The 23,625-nt window shown below is 46.6% G+C and overlaps 1 protein-coding gene across 1 annotated transcript in view; it reads left to right on the top strand.

Annotated features, from left to right (window-relative positions):
- TMEM163 (transmembrane protein 163) overlaps nt 1–23,625 on the top strand; it is a 258,611-nt gene that overhangs the window by 192,877 nt on the left and 42,109 nt on the right. Inside the window, exon 5 of the mRNA XM_017947890.2 lies at nt 18,714–18,810. Coding sequence (XP_017803379.1) covers nt 18,714–18,810 — 97 coding nt within the window. The remainder of the gene's footprint in view (nt 1–18,713; nt 18,811–23,625) is intronic.

The raw sequence follows: 23,625 nt of genomic DNA, 5'->3' as shown, positions 1-23,625 counted from the left end.
TAGGCGGGGTTGTGCAGGTGCAGCTCTGTATCTGACATGTCCCCAATGCTGGGATTATAGGATGCTCTTCAGCGAAGCTGATGTTCACCCTGTGTGCAGAGAGGCTGTGGTGGCCTCTGTGAATTCACCATTGCTCCTTCAAAACCCTTCCTGTTAGCTGGCAGTCCACATGTTACCCGATTTGGTTCTGTCGGCTTTGTGGGTTGGCCCCAGTTGATGGCCTTGGGACTCTTATCCCTGGTACCACCAAGTCAAAGCCACACCCTAAAATGACTTAGAGCAGGGTTTCCCAAAATTAGCATGGTTGACGTTTTGGATCAGATAATTCTTTGTTGTCAGGAGGCTCTCCTGTGCATTGCAGCATCCCTGACCTCTACTCACCAGAGGCCAGTAGCACCCCTGCCCAAATTATGACAATGGAAAATGCCTCTAGACTTTGCTAAATGACCCCTTGTTCTCTAGGCTGCAAAACTGCCCCTGGTTGAGAGCCACTGACATAGAGCCATGCCTAAGCCTTAGAAAAAACGTTCCCAGCCGGGCATGGTGGCTGACACCTGTAATCACAGCACTTTGGGAGGCCATGGTGGGCGGATCACGAGGTCAAGAGATCAAGACCATCCTGGCTAACTCGGTGAAACCCCATCTCTACTAAAGGTACAAAAATTAACTGGGTGTGGTGGCACATGCCTGTAGTCCCAGCTACTCGGGAGGCTGAGGCAGGAGAATTGCTTGAACTCGGGAGGTGGAGGATGCAGTGAGCCGAGATTGTTCCACTGCACTCCAGCCTGGGTGACAGAGTGAGACTGCCTCTCAAAAAAAAAAAGTTCCCAAGGCCCTTGCTTCATAAGGAACACCTGGAGAGCTTCGTCAAAACAAAAACTAACACCTTCCTGGACCCTAATGCGAGCTGTGTAAGAAGAAACTTCAAGGGGGAGCCCAGGAATCGGAATTCTTTATGAGCCTCACAGAAGCCTCCGATCAGCAGCCAGTTTGGGGATCGAGACTTACCCTATCATGATCCCCTTGCCAGTAGCTTTGGGTGAACTTGGCTGCTACAATCTCATTCTAAAGATGAGTTTAATATCTGCCCATGCTGTGTCAGAGGTTAGTAATGGGGAAGTCAGTTTGTAGACAAGAACACATTTTGGACCTTATGGGGTGAGCTACAGACCCTGTCATAGGAAGATGGCAGTGTAAACAAGAAGTGTTTGTATGTTTGAATCAGTTACATTTATGCATCATCTAAAAAGGTCGCACGCATAAAACTGTGCCAGGCACTGTGCTAATAAGACCTGCGTGTGAGTTAACTCACAACAGTAGTACTACAGTCGTACAGACAATGAAATCATGGCATAGAGAAGTGACATAGCTTTCCTGAGGTCACGCCCTGCTAGGTTGCTGGTGCTGTAAGTAGCCAGTCACCGGTTCTGGGGACTATGCTTTGTGGAGTACTCTACTGCCTTTTCTCATAGCAAGCGTGAAGGCACAACCGGAATTCCTACTGTTATTGCCAGACATTAGGGCATTGCAGTGGACTTCAAGGAAATGTTCATGCATGATAATTCCTCATTAGAGGTGTCTATATCATTAATGGACGAATCAGTCATTTTTAGGACACTGATTTGATTCTCTCTTTGGGGGAATGTGTGGACATTCACAGAGTGACAGGTTGTCTTATAAGGGCCCCTCCCTCCCTTGCTTCTCTAAGGTGGTGGTATGCAGAGTTACATAAATGAGAATGAGGTTTTCTCTCTCCACGCCCCTTCATCTTTACATTGGCACGAGAACTCAGGTGATGTGAACTGTCTTTGTCTCTTCGTACATCTGGCCCGTAATCACCCACACTTGCCTCCCTCCCCCACATTCACCTGCTCATCCTTCAGAAGACGTTTGTGTGGGGAATTTTTTTTTTTTTTTTTTTTTTTTTTGAGACGAGGTCTCGCTCTGTCGCCCAGGCTCGAGTACAGTGGCACAGTCTTGGCTCACTGCAGCCTCTGCCTCCCGGGTTCAGGTGATTCTCGTGCCTCAGCATTGCGAGTAGCTGAGACTACAGGCGTACAACACCATGCCCGGTGAATTTTTGTATTTTTAGTAGAGATGGGTTTTCACTTTGTTGGCCTGGCTGGTCTTGAACTCCTCCCGGCCTCAGGTGATCCGCCTGCCTTGACTTCCCAAAGTGCTGGGATTACAGGCGTGAGCCATTGTGCCTCATTTGTGTTTTAAAGTTTGCTCACATCCCCAATGCCACTTTTGTCCACTGTGCTCATCTGAGGCTGACACAAACCTCAGGACAGGCTTATCAAGGCTGCCTTGTATGGAGCCGTGGAAGATTTTAAAGACTGCCCCAAGAGAGGGGGTCGTCAGCAGAGTTCATGGCAAAATATGAAGTGATTTGAAGGAGGGAAGTCTTGCTTTTGGGGCCTCTCTAATCTGATTTATTTGGCTTGGTCTAGCGACAGCCTTGCTTTTAGGTCTGTGAGTATCTTAAATGGTAACGTGGAATTGTGGGCTCCTACAACACTTGTGCCAAGGACTGTCATTTTTGGTTGGACGTTGGAGTCTAGGAGAAAGTCCTGATCCTGGGGTCCCGGATAGATTTAATTTGCAAAGCCAGGAGAATGTTGAAGTCCTGGGTCTGCACTTGGTTTGTTCACATGGATGTTTGTGGTTAGACTCTGAGTTTGTCTGTGTTATCTCCCAATTGTCTTGCTTTCTTTTGATTTTGACAATATAATATAACTGTCCTTGCTCTAAGTTCTTCCTGGAATGCCCCCTGCTTGGAACTGGGGCCTGAGACAAGGAAGGCCGCAGATTGGACAGTGATTCCCGGCATGATCTAGGAAGCAGGAGTGAAGTAGGGGGCGAGTTAGACAGGAAAAGAGGAAACGTCAACTGAGGTGAGATATCGTGGTCACTTCTGTAGGCAGAGGTGGCTGAATTCTGCCTCTGAGAAGTCTATGCCCTGCCACCCTCACGGGTGCTGAATTGAGACCGTACTAGAAAGTACAGGGTGTTGGAAGGAAATCTGAGTTGGCCAGGAAGATGTGATGTGGCAGCAAAAGTCTTTTATGTGACCCCCAGCAGTTAAAGGACCATCCTCTCTACCTGTCTTGACTCTGGGATGGCCTTGTATTTAGTCAGCACTGTGGCGCGTTACATTTAGGTTCCTTAATCTCCCATTCCTCAGACAGGCAGGGTGATACTGGGCGTGGAAGCACCAGCACTTATCTCTTGAGGTGGTGTGCTCGTGATGAGTGGACCAAACCAATAGCCTATTTATGGGCAGATCTGTATTTTGTAGGGAAGCCAGCATTTTGTGAATCTGATAACACATTTCAATGTAACTTGATATTCCAGAATTTTCAGAAAGTTGCCCCTCTAGGTGAAAGCTCTAAGATGAACCATTAATGTGCTTTCCCCAAGTTACCATATAGTGAGGCTCTGGTGTATTGATATTCTTCACATAATTCAATATCATTGTTCTGTTTAGAAGACCAGCTTCCCAATGCGATGGATGAATAACATTTTCTTTTAAAATGTTCTCCTTCTGCTTTCTGTATTATCCTTTTTCTCTTACTCTGGGAAATGTCAGCCTTTCAAAATAGTAGAGTGTATAGGTCACAGAGAAGTTGCAGAAATAAGTAAGATCAGCCAAAAACACGGTGCATTTTTTTTTTTTTTCCGTCTGACAACTCTGTAGTGATATATGAAAGGAAGCCCACAATTTGCAGATCACTTAGTGGGAAACTCATACCTTTTCTCCTAACTTGCCAGTGGGTAAATAATACCTACTGTTCAGTTCTTACGTTTTGGTTATGCAAATAAATCTGAGCCTTGAACCTATTGATTTAAAATAAAAATCTTTAATGAGCCAGAATTCCCATTGCTCCATCTAGATTGGAGTTTTAGTATGCCAGGATCTTGGCGGTTAAGTCAGAGTGGCTAACTTTCAACATGAGGAAGCTGAGGTCTAGAGATAGTTTCCTATTTTTCTCCAAGTTAATGACAAGGGCTCCTGGGCTCTGCTTCCAGCTTAGTGACTCCAGCAATACTGCTATTCCAGTTAGAAAAAAATAAACACAAAACTGTGTGTGAAAATTTTGTGTATGTATTTAGGTTGATAAACACCTAGATAAAGAAAATTCCAGCTTGTCTATGTTGCAAGCCTCAAATTTGACTGTGAGTCCCAGTTCAGTTGACAGCTTCATAACACTGGGTAGCTCATAGACTGTCCCCAGACTGTCTCCAGCTCTCTATTTCTCCCTAACTGCCCCTCTCCCCATCAACCTTCTGATTTGTCAGAGGGGAGAGGTAGTGTATACTCCATTTGGCAGCATCAGTGAAAAGCATGCGAGAAGTCCACAAGAGTTCTCTGTAAGCCTCTCATGCTTACCCACGTGCCATGGGGTGTTTGTCTCAGGGAATTCATGTCCTCGGGACTCAACCAGCTTGACCAGCTGTGGAAGCTTGATCAGCTTCCCAAAGGGCATGATATAGGGGGTTTTACCAGAGGTCCCAGTGATGGAAGATGATGCCACAGGATTAGATTAGAAATGTTATTTTTTGTGGGGAGGGGGGTGGGTGGGGGTAAAGCAAGTCAGCATGATAAGCAGTTGTGAAGTCACAAACTTAAGACAGAAAAATCCATGTAAACAAATCCACTAAACACATAACCATTAATTATAGCTCACAACCTCCCGTCATGTTTGCCTCTGTTTTCTAATTTAGGGTGCTTGGTAAATCTCTAGTCTAGAGTAACATTTTAGTTTTGCAGTCCTAGGGTGTAGATAGAGCTTGGCCTCTCTGCCACTCACCAGGGAGCCTTACATTTCATATATATATGTGTGTGTGTGTGTGTGTGTGTGTATACACACACACATATATATGCGTGTATATATGTATATATGTGTGTGTGTATATATATATGTATTATTATTATTTTTTGAGACAGAGTCTCGCTTTTTTGCCCAGGCTGGAGTGCAGTGGCACAATCTTAGCTCACTGCAACCTCCGCCTCATGGGTTCAAGTGATTCTCCTGTCTCAGCCTCCTGAGTAGCTGGGATTACAGGCACCCACCACCATGCCTGACTAATCTTTGTACTTTTAGTAGAGATGGGGTTTCACCATGTTGGCCAGGCTGGTCTCGAACTACTGACCTCAGGTGATCCACCCGCCTCGGCCTCCCAGAGTGCTGAGATTACAGGCGTGAGCCACTGTGCCCGGCCTGAGCCACTGCACGTGGCCCATATTTTATATATGCTTAATATCATCTTGGATGACCTGTGCCTACCCATCTTATTTATGTTTGCCACAGTTTTGGGAGGGAAGTGGTCTTTTTATCATTCTCATTTTTCTTCTAAGGAAACTGAGCCTTGGAGAAGGACCTATGAACAGTTGAGCTTGGGTGGCAGCTTTCTAGGTTGCCCCAGAAGCAGTGCAGAAACTCACCAAAACCACACCTTGTGCACCTGAGTCCCGGTGCCCCACAGGACACGTGGTACACGCTCATGAAAACATGGTTGATTTACACGTCAAGTCTGAGACTTGATAGAGGCCCGCATTTCATGTCTTGTGAAGATACAAATACAGGTCAATGTTAGAAGTGATGTAGCTGGAGAAGACATTTCTAGAAATTTTGTTTCTGTTATAAAAGTACAGCACAGAAAAGTAGAAGGGAACAAAGTCTGTCTTCTTACTATTATTACTTTACCGTGTGTTTCCTTCCAAAAATTTCCCCCCCGGGTTTAGATTTATTTTTATGTGTTTCTAATCTGCATATGTATATTTTTATATCCTGTTTTTCATTTATCTTTTGGATACTTTTTTTGATCAACAAAAAAAAATTTTAATGGCGTCTGATAGTCAACTGAATTGATGTATCACAGTTACTTAAACACTCCCTTTGTGGCACATGTAAATTTCCCACTTTTAAATATAAATAACACTGCTGTGAACATTCTTCTGCAAAAAGCCTTTTCTTTAGGGATTGATTCCCGGAAATGGATCAAAGTGAATGAATAATTTAAGTCAATTACTTGAAATACTATAATCAAGGTTAGAAACACTGTAAAATAGGTTACTAAGGAAATGATGGAGTATTTTTATAGGAATCAAAATAAGTAAAAGATGTAATTAACCATGTCATGCTGAGAAGCCTGTGTTCAGAAGGTGCTGAGCTCGCCATTTCCCGCAGAGACAGAGCAGAAGAGTGGTTGGATGCTTCAGACCCAGTGGGAGAGTTCAGAGACCACAGGGGGCTTCCGTTCTTGTCTTTTTGATTCAGTAAGATTATTTACTCAAGAGGTGGTTTTCTGTACATCCTGTGTCAGTGGGATTGCCTGGTTTTCAGGATAGACTAAAGCTTGGGCAACTTGTCTGTCGTCAGACCGGCAACTCCTTCCCCTGGTTCCAAGTACCAGGTGGCTGAGACAGCCTTTTGCTGCCACTGCCATAAGATGAATCCCTTTCAAGAACCTTATATCTGTCAGCTTTGCTGCAATAGCAGCACCCAAAGTCTCAGTGACTTATGCCACAAACATGCATTTCTTCATTATTTCCATGTAAGCCAAGGTTTGCTGGTGGCCTTTTCCACATGAGTTCTCATTCCAGCTTTTAGGCAGAAGGAATAGCCCTTCTCCTAGGACCACTGGGCAGAAATGAGGCCAAACCAACTGTGCACATGGAAAGTTTCTGTGCAGGTACAGTGATGTCATCTCCACTCACTGTTTACTAGAGCAAGTCACACGGCCAAGCCCCATAGTGGGCAGGATGTATACGTCCCCTACACAAAGGTGCTGTCAATCACACAGCAAAGGTAGGGGTGTGAGGTTGAGAGCAATTGATGTGAGCAATGATACACACTTCTGCAGGCCTACTGGGAATTGGCCTCCTTGTTTTCTTTTAATGACCACCCATCCCCTTGTTTACTGTAGCACAGAAGCCTCAGAATATGGCTCTGTGCATGAACTGAATTGACCATGTGGCCCAGGATGGCTTTCAATGCATGGGCCATGAGTTGGACAAGCTTGGTTAAAGTAGTTCGTGCACAGAGCCCAACACAAATTTGTCAACTTTCTTGAAATACTATGAGATTTATGCACACACCTCTTTTTCTTGTTAATTTAAGCTCATCAGTATCGTTAGTGTTAGTGTATTTTATATGTGGCCCAAGACAATTCTTTTTCTTCCATTGTAGCCCAGGGAAGCCAAAAGATTGGACAACCCTGACTTTGACCCTAGCATGAGAGAATCTCTGGTTTACCACAGTATATGGCCAACGTGGTCTTGGGCCTCTTCATCCTTGTGGCGGGTGGTATTTTCTGAAGATGATCACAACCATATCCCCCCTCCACATGTTGTTCTACAATGCTTCCTTGTCATTCCTCCATCAAGAGGTGGCGTCTTGTCCCCCTCTTCTTTAACCTCAGCAAGCCTATGGCTCACTTAAGGACTGCAGAATGCCCTGGAAGGATGTGGCATGCTTCCAAGGCCTTGCAGCTTCTGCCTGGTTTCAGTGGAGCGCTGGCTTGGGGGAAGCCAGCCCCCCCTGCAGGAAGCCTGGCTACACCCAGGGGTGTTGGTTCAGCACTCTGGTTGACAGTCTCAGCTGAATGTGGCCTTCCAGCCACCCCTGGTCTTGGCTTTCAGTCCTTGTTATCATTCCTCTTGGATTGAAAGTCCAGGGAGAGAGTCTGATGGGCCCAGCTTGGGTCAGGGGCCTGGGTTCCAGCAGGGGTGCAGTGACTGTCGGTCCTCCCCTTGGTGACAGTGGAGCCTGGAGGGAGCATGGAGGCTGGTTACCTATGAAGAGGGGATGAATGCAGGTCAGGCCCTGCAAGTGTGCAGCACAGACAGTGCCTGAGTCAGCGTTGGAAAATGCAGATCTAATCATCTTTCTTCATCATTTTCTAAGTTGTCAGCGGCTCTGCGTGGTTCTTCACAAGAACGTTTATACAGCTTACCTTATTAGAAAGTGAGGCTCCACAGGGTTGGGTCTCACTCTCCCTCCTACTCAGCTTCCCAGCTGGATCCCTCGTGGAAACTTCACTCCAGTTTTTCTAGGGCATTTGTAATTTCTTGGGGGGAAAAAATCTCCTCCACTTCGAAAGATTTTAGTGTAATCCATGTGCTGATGATTCCTGAGTCAAGTTTGAATCTAAACTCCTATTCCAGCTCCCTTCTCAACACCGCCACTTGGATGTCTAACACACACATCCCACACTTACTGCGTCTGCAGCTGCACTCCTGATCTTTCCTGCCCCCGGACCTGCTTCTCCTACAGTCTTCCCTGTCTCCGGAAATGGCAACTCTATCCTTTGCTTTTCTCAGGTTCAAAGCTTCAAATCATTCGTAGCTCCTTTGTTTCCTACCATACATTAACAAGACTTGTCAGCTGTGCCTTCAGAATATATCCCTGAACAGACCAAAACTCAGAACCAGAAAATGTCCAGAGACTCACTCTTCAGTGCTGTATCCTGACCGATGTCATCATTTGCCACATCCTTACCTGACTGGATATCCATGACATCATTTGCCACATCCTCACCTGGCCTGGATATCCATGACATCATTTGCCACATCCTCACCTGGCCTGGATATCCATGACATCATTTGCAACACCCTCACCTGCCTCGATATCCGTGACATCATTTGCCACATCCTCACCTGCCTGGATATCCATGACATCATTTGCCAATCCTCTCCTGGCCTGGATAGCCATGATATCACTTGACACGTCCTCAGCTGGCTTAGCTATCCATGACATCATTTGTCACGTCCTTACCTAACCTGGATATCCATGACATCACTTGCCATGTCCTCACCTGACCTGGATATCCATGACATCATTTGCCACTCCCTCACCTGGCCTGGATATCCATGACATTATTTGCCACTCCCTCACCTGGCCTGGATAGCCATGATGTTGTTTGTCACACCCTCACCTGCCCTGGATATCGCCACAGCCTGCACACCGCTCTCCCTGTTTCTGCCCTTGGTGAGCAGTGGTCCTGTTAAAACATGCCACATCATGTTTCCAAGTTCGTGCGCCCTGTGGCCTCCCATGTTTGTAAATGCCTAAATCCTGACAACAGCTCTAAGACCTTATATGATCCACCTTCGCCATTCTCCCTCTTTCTCACTCCCCTTTGGAGTTGAGAGGGTTCCACCTCGGAGCCTGAAGCTTCATCCCCCCCGTACCCGCATAGCTTGCTCCCTAGAACAGTGCCTGGCACCCGGCAGGTGTGCAGTGGAAATGCGCAGGATGCATGAATTCTGGCGTGCCTTTGGACTTGCCTTCCCTTTTCCTGGAACATACTTTTCACTCGTCTTTATGAAGTTAATTTATTTGGTTTGTTCAAAGTCAGCTCAATTCTCAGCTTCTCTAGGAATATTTTTTTCTGAGACAGAGCCTTGCTCTGTTGCCCAGGCTAGAGTACAGTGGCATGATCTCAGCTCACAGCAACCTCCACCTCCCAGGTTCAAGCAATTCTCATGCCTCAATCTCCTGAGTAGCTGGGATTACAGATGCACGCCACCATGCCTGGTCAATTTTTGTATTTTTGTTAGAGATGGGGTTTCACCATGCTGGCCAGGCTGATCTCGAGCTCCTGACCTCAGGTGATCCACCTGCCTGGCCTCCCAAAGCGCTGGGATTACAGGTGTGAGACACTGCGCCTGGGCCTCTAGGAATATTTGTGTGTGATTTAATTGCCCCCTTTCTCTACTTGGAGGAAAAGGGCCATGTTGTGTCCTCGTAGCTAATGAACAGCAGGTTTCTTTGCACATGGTAGACATTCAGTGTTTCTTCATGTTTCATAGGTCATATCTGCACACACACAACTACGAAAACCATGATCAGCTTCTCTAGGAAGAGTTTTTCCTAAAACCTCTATTTCCCCATCCGTGTTCAGCAAAAGCTGTTGTCACTCTCTTTGGGTATCTGCCTGGATATATTCCATGCATAGACAAGCAGTTGTACCTTCAGCAGTTATTTAAGAAAAAATTGGAATTGGTGCAGCTAATTGCCCTGACATTGAAAATACTTGCACGGTTTACTTGAAATAACCAGTTGGCTAACGTAGCAAGATTTTTAGATGTTCATATTCTCCTGAGAAGCAGGTTTACCCTGAGAGTACCTTTAAAATCTTTCCAAAAACCACTGGTTCCCTTATTCCCTCAGCAGCTGGAATGCACTGAATTCTGGCCAGTCTGCCTTGGATCTCATGGGAGCCTGCAAGACCCATGTTCCCTATGCTGCCACTTCTCCTGGCTTGTTCTAGAATCACCTCTTCCAGCATCCCTGCAGGTGCCTTCTCCTGGTCTTCCCGCTTCCACCCATGTCCCTCTTTGTTCTTTTCTCAAAAGAGCAGCCAGAGTGATCTTTTTTGAATGTGAGTCAGGTTGTGTCATTTCTTTGCGGAGTCCTCCAGTGGTGCCCTGCCATCCTTAGTGGAAAAACACAAGTCCTTATGGTAACAGCAAGGCCCCTGGGTTCCAGCCATCCCAGCTTCGTCACCGTAGGTTGAGCATGCTGGGTTCCCTCCTGCTAGGAGCCTTCGCACTCAGTGTTCCTCTGCCTGGAGTGCTCATCCCCAGGTGGCTGCAGAGCCGACTCTCCCATCTGGTAGGTTTTTGTTCAGATGTACCCTCATTAGAGAGAAGTGTGAGTGCTGGATATAAAGAAACCTCCCCCTGCCCCCCGCCTTGTTCTCCCCCTTTTTTATGCTTTGTTTCTGTATATAATGTACTTACTTGTTCATTGCCTATCCCCATGTGAGTGCCACAAGAGCAGGCAATTGCTGTCCTGTTCATGCCAAATCCTTGCCCTAGAACACAAGAGTCAGTGTTTTGCTGATTAATTGGAAGACCTTGGGCCACGAGTCTCCGCATGCGTTCCCTGTGCGGTGTATATTGGAAGCAGAGATCTCGGGTAGGGTTTGGCAACATTTAGATGGGCTGTTCCCTGTTCCTTTCTTTCTATCCATTCCCCTCCACCCTGGAAATGTGAGACCTGGAAGCCCCAGGAAAATGGCCTTGGGAGCCTAGGCTGGGGAGAGGCCTCTCAGGCTCAGGTCAGTGTATCTCACTTAAGACCTTCCTTAAGCTTGGCAAGCCCCAAACAGACTCACTACCAGCTCCTCACTGCCTGTTCTTGGATGCACCACTACCTCTTCCTTTGTGGCCAGTCTCAGAATTGGGGTTGTCCTTGTGCCCTTCTCCTCTGCCTATGCCCAGTCAGTCATCGAGTTCTGCCAGTTCGATCTGCTTGGTGTCTTTCCGTCTTGATTCTTCTCAGCTGTCGTGGTCTGTGTGTAGAGTCATCAGTTTGTTTTTGTGGCCACTGACATTGTCTTACAGGCTATTCCCCTCCCTCTAGTTCCTTTCCCTTCAACCCTCCCAACCCCAGCTGCAGTCAGGAGGGTCTTTGCAAAGCCCAGATCACGTCATGGGTCTCCTTTGCTTAAAATGCTGCAGCGACTTCGTGTCACCACAAAGGTTTCCCCAACCTCAGACCTGTGTGTTCCCACTTGGTGATCCTGCCCTCTCTGTGTACTATCTATCCTATCCTTTTATGAACTTAATACTTATCTAAATATATTCATTTTTTCCCTAAGCAACAATATCTTTGCAGTCATGGAGTGATCGTTGTTTTCTAAGGTACATTAAAATATGTAACTATTAAATACAACAGGTGTTGGTCCGTATGCCGTCTAAGATCTGTTGTGTGTATCATGGGTGATGCACCCGCCATCTTCTAGGAGCTTCCAGGACACACAGGGCCTTTCTTTGTGGCCACTGCATTGCTGCTCCCCCGGGACCAAATGCTCCAGGAATAGCATCTCCATTTTGAATTCCCGCTGAAACAGGGCCCCACAGTGCTGTGTCTTTATGCTTTTGTCCGTAAAGTTTCCTCTGTCTGGAGTAACCTCCAAAGCCTTCTAGTTTCTCTGCTTCATGATTCCCGTCCATTGTACACCCAGCTTAGATGTCATACTACAGAGCCATCTTTTCTTCCTGTTCCGTCCCCCCAGGTTGTGTTGTATCACTCTGAGTTCTTTCTTTGTTTTATTCCTTGTCCATTGCCTATTTTCACATTCACAAGTGATGGACTGTCCTGTAGTGATTTCCAGGTTTTCTATCCTAGATTCGTGCTCTCTGGGGCCTGGGTATAGATTTTGTTTGCCTTATCTTCAGGGCTTGACATGTATAACTTAAAATGTGAGTGACTGAATTTTCAAGTCCCTTTCTAAAATGCAGATACCCTGGTGAAGCAGTCGCTGTGGCTGGAGATAGGTTGATGTTAGATGAAAACAAGGGTGAGACTGGCATGTAGACCTGGGGTTTGGCAGGCTCTCTGGAGGGAAGGAAATGGCGCATTGATTGGTGGAGGTACCAAAGGCCTGATGTGCCTTTGCATAGTTTCCTAGAGCAGTCCCTGTTAGCCCACATAAATTGACCCCATCTTGAGGAATGGCTTGGGCGACGGCCCCTTTGGTGAGCCTGTGTATTTTCAGCCCAACCTTTAGAGCTGCACTGTCCAGTATGATAGTCACCAGCTACATGTGGCCATTTGATTTTTAATTAAAATAAATTAAAATTTCATTTCTTCAGTTGCAGTAACCACATTTGCAATACTCGATAGATAGCCATGGCAAGTGGCTACCACATAGAATAGCATCCATCATCGCAGAAAATGCCCTGGGTCTGCTCTGCTCTAGAGACTAATTGTTTAACAAGTTCCTCATGTTGACTTTTGTCCCTAAAGTAGATGCCAGAAATAAAGTCCTATCTAAGTGGGATTTCAGTTGGTTGGGTTCTGTTCAGCTTGTGTATCATTACAGATGTAAACCAAAGGTCATTTGTTGAGGAAGGAGAGGTTTTAATGGTCACAACTTGAGGAAGTGGAGGCTCTCACCATGGAGAGGGTAGGGAATGCTTGTGTGGAGAGCTGTGGTCTGAGTGACTGTCCCTGGTCCAAGTCAATCTCACCCGCTCCAGAAACACAGCAGGTAGATGAAGTTGAAGATAGAGGAGAGAGATGGGAAATGGATGGAGAAGAGGGGTTGAGGGGCTGCAGCTCAGGAGAGTTGAGGGGAGGAATGAGGTGAAGATGAGTACAAACATGAAGGGAAGTGGGGGAGTTCCAGAAGGAGGAGAGGAGGGAGGCATTGACAGTGACGGATTGAGGGAGGGGTGGAGTCTTAACCAGATGGTGCCGGTTTGGCTTCTCCATGATAGGAGAGAATGGTTCACAGCCATTCCTTGCTCACATTCTCCTTTTATCCTGCCTCCAAGATGAGCTTCCTTTGTGGCTTTGTTTGAAATGTCAGAACACACAGAGAGAAAGGGGGCTTAGCTGGAGAAAACCAGCATTAGGAATTGTGCAGCCATAAGTACCGTGTTATATGCTCACACCACTTAACTCTTGTATTTTTCATTATTTGCTTCATATTTGAGCACTGTCTCATGACAAATGCTTTGGAGACCAGAGTCAAAGATGATAAATAAAACAATTACACGTTAAACTGTGGGCTGAACTGGTTAATCACCAGGGCTTCTTTGTGTTTAGATCTGTCATAAATTAGAGGGTGATTGGAGAAACTTCTCTTGTTTGGCTCTTTTGATCTGATAGGAAGTAACCTAGAATTGGTAGGCTAGGACTCAGGCTGTTTTAATGTGAGCCACAGGCCTTTAAACCTACAATTGACAAGGGGCCAAACTTTCTATCTGACATCATTTTGTGTATGAGTGTCTGTCAGTAGGTTTTGCCCTTATAATTTCAGAATTAAAAACTGATGCCTCTAGAGATTTATAATACCGTACACAGTTAGCAATTTGGAGCCTTTAGCAGAACAGAAAAAAAAGGAGGCTTTAACTACCTTTAATAATTTCTTTGAAGTGACTTGTTAACCATTGCTTCCTTTCGGACATTGTATGTCTTTGTGTGTGTGTGTGTGTGTGTGTGTGTGTGTGTGTGAGAGAGAGAGAGACAGGGTCTCTCTCTGTCACCCAGACTGGAGTACAGTGGCACGATCATGGCTTACTACAGTCACAACCTCCTGGGCTCAAGCAATCCTCCTGCCTCAGCCTCCTGAATAGCTGGGACTACAGGCGCACACCACCATGCCCAGCTAATTTATTTTTTGTGGAGGTGGGGTCTTTGTGTTGCCCAGGCTGGTCTCAAACTCCTGGCCTCAAGCAGATCTGCCTGGGCCTCTCAAAGTGCTGGGATTACAGGTGTGAGCCACCACGCCCGGCCTATTCAGTGGTTCTTAAACTTGAGCGTACATCAGAATCACCTGAAGGGCTTATTAAACCACAGATTGCTGGGCCACATCCCCAGAGTTTCTGATTCAGTAGGTCTGGGGTGGATTGACTCAGAATTTGCTCTTCCACCAAGTTCTTATGTGACGCGGGTGCTGCTGATTCGTGGACCACACTGTGACAACCACTGATTCGGTGGGTATTTATTTGTTTATTTAGAAACAAGAGTTTCACTCTTGTTGCCCAGGCTGGAGAGTGCAGTGGCGTGATCTCAGCTTACCGCAACCACCTTCTCCCAGGTTGAAGCGATTCTCCTGCCTCTGCCTCCCAAGTAGCTGGGATTACAGGCATGCACCACCATGCCCAGTTAATTTTGTATTTTTAGTAGAGACAGGGTTTTTCCATGTTGGTCAGGCTGGTCTTGACCTCCTGACCTCAGGTGATCCACCCATCTCGGCCTCCCAAAGTGCTGGGGTTACAGGTGTGAGCCACCGTGCCCAGCTGGGAATTTAAATTTGGTTTCAGTCTGGGTTGATTGGTGGATTATGCTGAAGGGGTGCAGCTCATTTGCCTCTTTCTGATCCATGAAGTTCTTCCCCAGAGTTGGGGCAAGAGGGAGGAGTCTATATTCTTTTTAGTGACCTGGTTCCTCAATGCTCTTGTTACTGGCCAGGCCAGCCTTTCTGGGTTGAGGCCACGGATTGCTGATGGAGCAATTACTCTTTGCCCCCACCCGTCTCTGGTCCGCCAAGCCTGGCAGCAGCTCACACTTGCAGATACAAGAATCAGTCATATTTGCACTGTTTGCTCCCGACTCAAATCTTCACAGCATCCTGGAGACCACTAGTCCCAGGGCAGTGGTGGTGTGAGCATGTGACGTGGCTGCCCAGAGCTTTCGTGTGGCTGGATGGTTGACCAGGGCTGGCTGCTGGGAGGGAGGCAGTTGAATGGGATTCTATTTCTGGATAGACTTCACAAACTCCTTGAGTGACCTTAGGGAAGCCGGCCAATCCTTGACTCCTGCATTTTTAAACACTCCTGTTTATAAAACACCTCTCTCCCCACCCCTCATCCATAAAATAGCAGAAAAACAAAAACCTGGTGAGTGGCCTCCAGGGGACTGATGAGCTGGTCTGTGGAGCTCTGAGTGCTAGAGGAGAAAGCTGCTGTGTAAACACAATCAATATTAATAAAACGTTACAAAATAGCACCGCGCCCGCTGCTAATAATAGCTGCTTTGGGCTGCTGGAGACACTGACACACGGGCTCCCAGCAGTGTCCAAGGAGAGGTGACTGTGGGTTTTGAATCTGCAACCCATTTAAAAGATGCAAATGAGTTTTGGAAACATTTTGGAGCATAGTCAGAGGTATATTGGTAAAGAAAATAGGATTACAATTCTGTGAAATGCAACTTTAATAAACCAAATCACAAATTTCTTTTGATTTTCATTATAGTTCAGAGTTGCCTTACCACGTGGACTATTCCACGGGCATTTGGCTGAAGCATCGGGAGTCTCTTTCCTCCTCCCATCCCCAGTGGTAAATGGTTGATGCCTCCTCAGACTCCCTGGGGGGACTTAAGGATCAGTCAGGGATGAATCCATTGATGTTTGAACCACTCTGCTGCCTGCGGGAGTACCTGCTGCATGCTATGTAGTTCTTGCCCTTACAGAATTTATAGTGTAATTTTGAGTAAAGTTAGGTAAACAATACATTACGTACGAGGCCCTTGCATCCTTCGTACTCATCTCCTTAGGTAAATGTACACAGAATCCATATCAGCCTTTTGTGCGGGATGGAGGCATGGCTGCGGAGAGCTGGCGAGAGGCAGTTCCTGCATTATCACCACTGTTCCCTGTCAGAAGCAGGCATTTGTTCCTTCCTTCCCCAGAGCAGTATGGAGATGGGAGCTCCCTTGGGGATATGGTGACAAATTGCCTGTAGAGTCTAGCACGCAGGTTGTGGCTACCCTACTTGATTTTCAGGGAGAGAAGGCTGATTGACAAACAAATACACAACGAGGCCTGTCAGGTCCCACGAGACCCCCTTCCTTCCTCCCCAGCTTGGATGTTGCTTCCATCTCAGCCTCTGTTCCGGGAAGTTCTGTGCTTTCACCTCACAGTGGAAGCTTCCTAGGGACAGGGCCCTACCTGGCTCTAGGAACTGGAGTGGTGTCCAGGCAACTTAAAAAAAAAAAAAAAAAAAAAAAGGAATTCCCCAGGGGAGTGCAATGTGCTGTGAGTGCTGGGAAGTGCTGAGTTGATGACTGAAGTTACCTGAAAGGGTTAATTAAAGAGGAGTCTCTGTGAGTCGCTCCTGTTTTGTGAATGGAGGGAAGAACCACATTGCGGGAACTTACCTGGAGGCCTATGCTGATTTCAGGCTTTCTCCTGTAATGGGACCTCTCAGGGCACATGCCTCACAGGGAGGAATGGTTACTCCAGGTCCCTAGCACAGCTGGCCCAGAACTGTCTTCCAAACAGGAGGCAAGTGCTTTGGGAGTGATGCTCCCCAAGCCCTAGGAATCCCTGCTCTTGCTCCAGTACGGAGTCACTAAAGGGCCCTCCAATAGGTTCACCTCATTCCTCCAGGACTTAAACACGGCCTGTTTGTCCCTGATTCCAATGTTAGGACTGTGGTTCCCAGCCCCAGGCGCGCTGTACATTAGCTCCTACTTACTGCCTGAATTGTCTCTTCTGCCCCTGGTGGATCATGGGGCCCCGTGGCTCACAGCATTCAGGTAGGTTCTGTAGGATGGCAACTTCTTTCCCCTGTTGACTTTGGTGGTCAAAGTCAATATACCCTGAACTGTATTCTCCTAGAAGTGACTTACTGTCAATCCTTGGTCTAGGGGTGGTCACCCTGGGGGTGTGGCAAGTTACAGCTGAGTCCATTCCCAGGTTGTGTCCTTATCACTGTCAATTGTGCGGACTCTTCAGCAGTGTGGAGTTCTCCCAGTTAAGATCCTCAATGTTTCGGTTTTTTGCAGAGCCTGTGTCTCTGGGGGGTGATGTTCCTTCCAGCATCCATGTGTGTATTCATTTGCTCAAGTCTGTGTTGATTCCTAGCCCATTCATTCCTTTTCCTTCCATCTCTGTTCTTTTTTGTGTTTTGCTCCAACCTGCAATTATTCTGTCTTTGCTTTTGAGGGAATAAAACCTACACCACAGTGTGACTTAGAAGCCGACTGAGTGGACTCCAAGCAGTCTTGCTTACCTGCTTTTATTCCTCAGTCCTAAGTGTGGAGGATGGGGTCTGTTCACAGGTTTACTGGGATTATAAGTAGGTTTTACCTCAAAATTAGGTGAGCAATTTGGGGCCATGCTGTTAGTCCAGAGAAGGGGACTCCAAGGTGGATAATAAAACATGATTTTGTTTGATAGTTGGGGCAAGATTGCTGAGGAGGCTGCCAAATGGTGGAGACATCAAGCTGGGACAGGAATGATCTAAACCTGACTGTAGTCACTCTTGTATTTTTTCTCTTTTCTCTCCCTTTTCATTTTCATTTGATATTTTAACCCTTGTAATGCTGTCATTTCCTCGTGCCTCCCTTCATCGTCCATCACTCTTCATTTTTCCATCCTGAGATTTGTCGTGTCTGGGTTGTCAGAGACTTTTCCTATGTCCTGAGTCCCATAGCCTTCTTTGCCAGTCCCCATGCCACATCCCCAGCTGTGTGTCCTCTCGCTTCACCTTGGCCTCACCGCGCACCTGCTCCTGCCTCTGCCTGTGCTGGGTGTCTTGGTTGACCATCTCCTTTCTTACCCCTCATTTTTGCCTTTTAGAGTTTCTCTTACCGCAAACTCCTGTCTTGTCATTACCAGATCACTTCTCCTTTTCATCATTGGGACAATGCAAAGGTGTCTGTCACGTCCTATCCAAAAGCGACAGAGTAGACTTTCCTTTGCTTAAGCTAACAGTAATGGCTTCCCGTTTTATGTTTTGTGCATTGTCTCATTTCCTCTTTAGGTAGGGAATATATTCCCATTTGAACGATGAGGAAATCGAGCTAAGAGAGACAATAATCAAGATCACACAAGTTAAGTAAATGGTAGAGCTTGGCATGTCTCATGCCAGAGCCTCCATTCTGCTGTTAAACCATGTACCTTCCCATTTGAGCAGGAATGACACATCACATTTGCCAGGCAAGGGGGAAAGATTTCACGGCCTTGAAGACCCTTCCATGCCAGCATTCATGGGATGCTGTGAGCTTCTGTAGGATGGTGACCTCTTTTCCCTGAGGCTGACTTTGGTGATCAAACTCTGAACTGTATTCTCCTAGAGGTGACTTAGTGTCCATCCTTGGGCTGTGGGTGGTCACCCTGGGGGTGTGGCAAGTTACAATTGAGTTCCTTCCCGGACTGTGTCTTTGTCTCTGTCAATTGTGTGGACTCTTCAGCAGTGTGAGTCCTCCCAGTTACGATTCTCAATGTTTTGTTTTTTGCAGAGCCTGTGTCATCTTGGGGGTGATATTCCTTCTGTCATCCATATGTATAGTGGTCAAAGCCATCCATGACCTCTCAACGAGGCTGCTCCCAGAAGTGGTAAGGTCCTTCTTCTTCCTTGACAGTCCTTCCTGCCAGTGCTGGCCCCCTGGGCTGCCTCTCACCGCAGGGTTCCTGGGGGGAGTCGGGCATGTTGAGAGGGAACAGACAACATTTTGGGGGGTCAGAAGAACTTGTTGCAGGGATGCGAATGACCTGGTGGAGAGAAACACTGGGCAAGGTGAAGAGACTCCAGATAGGTGAGCTAGGACTGGGTTCTGTGTGCCTCTCCTTAGCTATTTTCACTATTTTTAAAGCAAGATTCGTTTTGTTTTTGTAAAGAGAAACTGGGTTATTTTTGTGAAGCAGAGTGAGCCAATCTGTGTTGTTTGCATCTGTTGTTCAGTGTTCATTCAATGATCGTAGTATTAAGAATTATTTTCCTTTGCACCTCAATTCATTACATAAATCTATTCACATTAGGTCTTCTGGTACACTTGACACTGGGATATTGAAACTGGAGGACACAAATTCATATTAAAATGTGTCTTTGACTACTTTGTCCTCTGGGTGAGAGTCATTACTGGCACTCTGATCCTTTTTCCCTCCCTCCCCTTATAGGAGTGCTGAGAAAAATATTTTTACAGCCTCCTATCGTGCAGTCTTCATGGCAGGCAACTGATTTGGTTACCAGGAGATGAAGATGCTGCCATTACAATAATTCTCTGTGTACAAGTTGCAATGGAAATTTGAATGCAAAATCTGGTCTGTCCTCTTAGGATGTGATTTGATGTGAGCTTGGCTACATGCACCATCTGATATAAGACCAAAATGATTAGACCTTTAATTTTACTTTTGAAGAAAGATGTTAATCCTGGTTGGGGTGATGTATTGCATGTATGTGTGTGTATGTGTGTTTTTGTAGGGAAGATGAACATGAGGTGAGACATTCTCCTGTGTTTAGTAGAGGCATATGAAAGTGGTTTTCCTCACTCCCTTATAAATGATTAGAGTCATCCCTTTAATGATCCACCAGGATTTTAACTGTTATTTATCACCATAGTTGGCCAGTGCTTACTCTCTAACATCTCAGTGACAGGGAGGAAAAATGGATACGGGGAAAGGAATGTTCCTATTTGTAGTATTTAGTCCTTCTCAGAAGCAGAGATAGCTCGAGCAAATATTACCATTCATTACAGTCCTGTGCTCTTCATCTCCTACTTACCGATCTCCCTGGTTGGCTGGCATATGGGACTCTCACATCCTCCTCCTCCATCAGACTTGCTAGCCTGCATTTCACTCAGTCAGAATCTGAACCTTAGGTAAAATATGACGATGCCAAGTGTGATTATACATGTTAGATGTCAGTCAGGAAATATCTGCATTTTATAGGCATTGCAAATAGGCCTCAACTCTGAGAAATGTTTATTGGTGAGAATTTTCTCCACTATGCCAGTTGACACATTCATTTATTTAGGCATTAAAAATTAATTTCCAGCAGGGCTCATGTGATAGGGAATGGCTGGCTGTGCTCACGGCCCTGGTAGTGGCTCTCCTTGTTATTCTCCCGACAGCTGAACCACTTTTAACTGGGAGCAATCTCTTATTATCCCACAGTGCAAAGACTCTTAAGAGAAGCAGCTCACTGACTTAAATTCCCCCTCAAGGTATACATGTCCAACACCCAGCCTCACCTGGGGTTCAGAGAGGGTGAAGATTCCGGGGTTGTGCCTGTCCTTGCAGAACCCATACCCTCTGCACCTTTGATGCATTGTATGGGATTGTAGACATTTATTTTACTTGTTTTTTTAAATTGACAATAATGATATATATTTTTGGGGTACATAGTGATGTTTTGATACATACCATGTATAGTGATCAGATTAGGGTAATTAGTGAATTAGCATATCCATTATCTCAAACATTTATTATTTCTGTGTTGAGAACATTCAATATCCCCCTTCTAGCTATATAATATGTTATATAATTATAACCTATATAATATATTATCGTTTAGTCATCCTGTAATGGTTTAGAACACTAGAACTTATTCCTCCTATCTAGCTGTAATTTTGTTTCCTTTAACAAGTCCCTCCCTTCCCTCTCTGGTATCCTCTGTTTTGCTTTTTACCTTTACACAGTCACCTTTTTCTAGCTGGCACATGAATGAGAACAGGCGATGCTTGTCTTCAGGTGTCTGGCTTATCTCACTTAACAGAATGACCTCCAGTTCCATCTGTGTTGTAGCGAATGACAGGATTTCACTCTTTTTTATGGCGGAATTGTATTCCATTGTGTATATATGCCATATTTTCTTTATCCATTCATCTATTGTTGGTGTGGGATTTAAAAATCACACCCGTTTATGGTCATCTTGTCAGAACTCTGGAGAAGCGATACACGATGGTTTTGCTGGTGGTTTTGTTTAAGCCTTCAGAGTTGTTAACTAGGGAGCTTTCAAGCTGTGTGAGCTCACGTCTCCAGAGGGGAAGGCCTCCTCCTCGGCTGAGGGCTCAGTGGCCCACGGGCCAGGTAAATGCCGCCAGGTGGCGGCTGACCGTGTCTCCATCCCGGGTCTTCTTGTTCCCTTGCTGTACGCTAGAGGTTTATAGAAGCCGACAGGTGACAGCCAGGCCCCTGACCTCTGGCCTGCAGTAATCCAAAATGTGCATTTATGCACAATGCTTCATCTCAAATAGGAGTCACAAACTCAAATGCCTGTAAGCCAGCTCTGAAGCAAAAATAGGAGAAACTGGCCGGGTCTGTGGCAACTGAGGTGCGCATGCCTGATGAAGGGCCTGGCCTCCTCTGGAGATGTCATGCTGGCATGTGGGCCATACGGAAGACTCATCAGCAGCTCTTCTGAGTGTTAAAGAGGAAGTGGAAACCTATGTTTAATGTGAGATAAATTGGCAACTAATTAAACATTTTTGAGAACTCTGGTTGAGAGTGGGTGGATAATTTCACGCAGGTTAAATACAGTGTGCCTCCTGGTTGCACACGAGGAGTTTGCTGCTTCTGCGCAAACCAGGCTGTGAGGGTAGGATCTGGGTGAAACCAGGGAGACGGGTGCTTAGGGTCTCCGCGTCACAGACTTAGCTCTGAGTGACACCTCCCGCTTAGTCTCAGTTGCAGAACTGCGTTTTACGTGGGATTTCTGTCCAGTTGTGGCTGTAGATTCTGTCAGAAACAGTGTCTTCCCTTCCCCAGCCCTGTTCCCTTGGCAGCCTTCTTTTTAAACTTCGCTGCACAGTTCTCAGAGTGGGAATAATTGCAGGGACGGGTAAGTTTTGAGTAAGAGAGCTGTGCAATTGGAATTTCCCAACTGTAAAGTTGGTTGACTCTGAGCCTCAGTGTTGTTGCCTGCCCCTCAGGGTTTTGCTGGAGCAACCAGGCCGGCTGGCTCTCTGGGGCCCTGGAACAGGACCTGGGGACTCTGCTCCAGGGCTGTGTGGGCAAATGGCCGCAGGCTGCTGCCTCCCAACCTGCAGGTGGTTCATGAAACAGATTCCACAGAGCCGTCACTGAAACCGCAGTTCTGGAAGCCGGGACATGTGTGGCCTGTGCCACGATGGTAGTAATAGTGCTTTCTTTTTACCAATAGGCTGCTTTATTTTTGTTTAGTTTAGCATGAAAGGATAGTTTTAATCAAAATAAGCAGGTTCCAGAAATCCATGACACTGCTGACCCTCTGCCTCCCTGACTGCATCTTTTTAATTTAGTTATTGTTTTATTTTTTTAATTAACAAGTAAAAATAGTATATCTTTATGATGTCTTAACCATTCCACAGTGATGCGTATATTAATATGGGTTGTTTTAAAAGAAGTATCTCGCTCTTCCTGTTTTTAACCCCCCAGTCACGCCGGGCTGTGGTAAGAAGGGGCAGGTGGTGAGCTTCTCCTTTCCTGGAGGACCCAGGGGCTCTGAAAGCTGAAGAGATCTTCCTGAGGGCGTCAGCTGGGTGGCAGCAGAGCCTGGATTAGAACCTGGTCTCCTCGTCCAGGGCTGTCTTGGCCCTGGCCTATGGGGCCTTTAGGACCCTGCTGCCCATTGGCTTTTTGGCTCCGGCCTCCTGTCTGTCTGCTCCCCACACTCCTGAGGGCAGCGCTGCCGAGGGCTGTCCCAAAGTGGGAGGATGTGCAGGCCCCCAGCTGGCCCTCCTGTTCCCAGCCTTTCTGGCTACTCCTGCCACCTATCCCCCTTTCCACAGGGCCCCCTTCGGCCTGGTGGGCTGATCGGGGACCCCCACTGCCTTTGTCTCTTGAAAGCCCACATGCTTGGCCTGTAATCCCAGACCCTTTGGGAGTCGAGGCACGGATCACTGAGGCCAGGGAGTTCAAGACCAGCCATAATATGGTGAAACCCCTGTTTCAAGCAAAATACAAAAAAAAAAAAAAAAGTTAGCCAGGTTTGGTGGTGAATGCCTGTAATCCCAGCTACTCAGGAGGCTGGAGGGGCGGAGAACTTCACTTGAACTTTCAGATTGCCAGATTGCACCTCAGCCTGGTGGATAGAGGAAGACTACTCAAAACAAAACAAAAAAACCTAAATAAACAAACAAACAACAGAAAGCCCACATGCAAGTGCACCAAGCATCGGTGTGCAGCAGCACAGTGTGGGATGAGGGGAGGGTGGGATGTGTGAGGCACATGGAGGGTGGCGCTGGAGTGAAGCTGCTGAGCCTGGCGGGAGGGCTTGGGCGTGGGTGCACCTGCCCAAGGTGTGGCACTCTCTGCCTCTTCTTACCTGTGTGACCACATGCACGTGATGCAGTCACCCTGACCCTGGGTCTCCTCCTAGGTAAAATGTGGATGGCACCTCCGTCCAAGGCTTATGATAAGAATCGAATGAACAGTTAGTTAGGAGAATTGGCG

Source organism: Papio anubis, chromosome 10 (genome assembly GCF_008728515.1).
Source record: "Papio anubis isolate 15944 chromosome 10, Panubis1.0, whole genome shotgun sequence".
Taxonomy (NCBI): Eukaryota; Metazoa; Chordata; class Mammalia; order Primates; family Cercopithecidae; genus Papio; species Papio anubis.
This window is presented reverse-complemented; position numbering and strand designations above follow the sequence as displayed.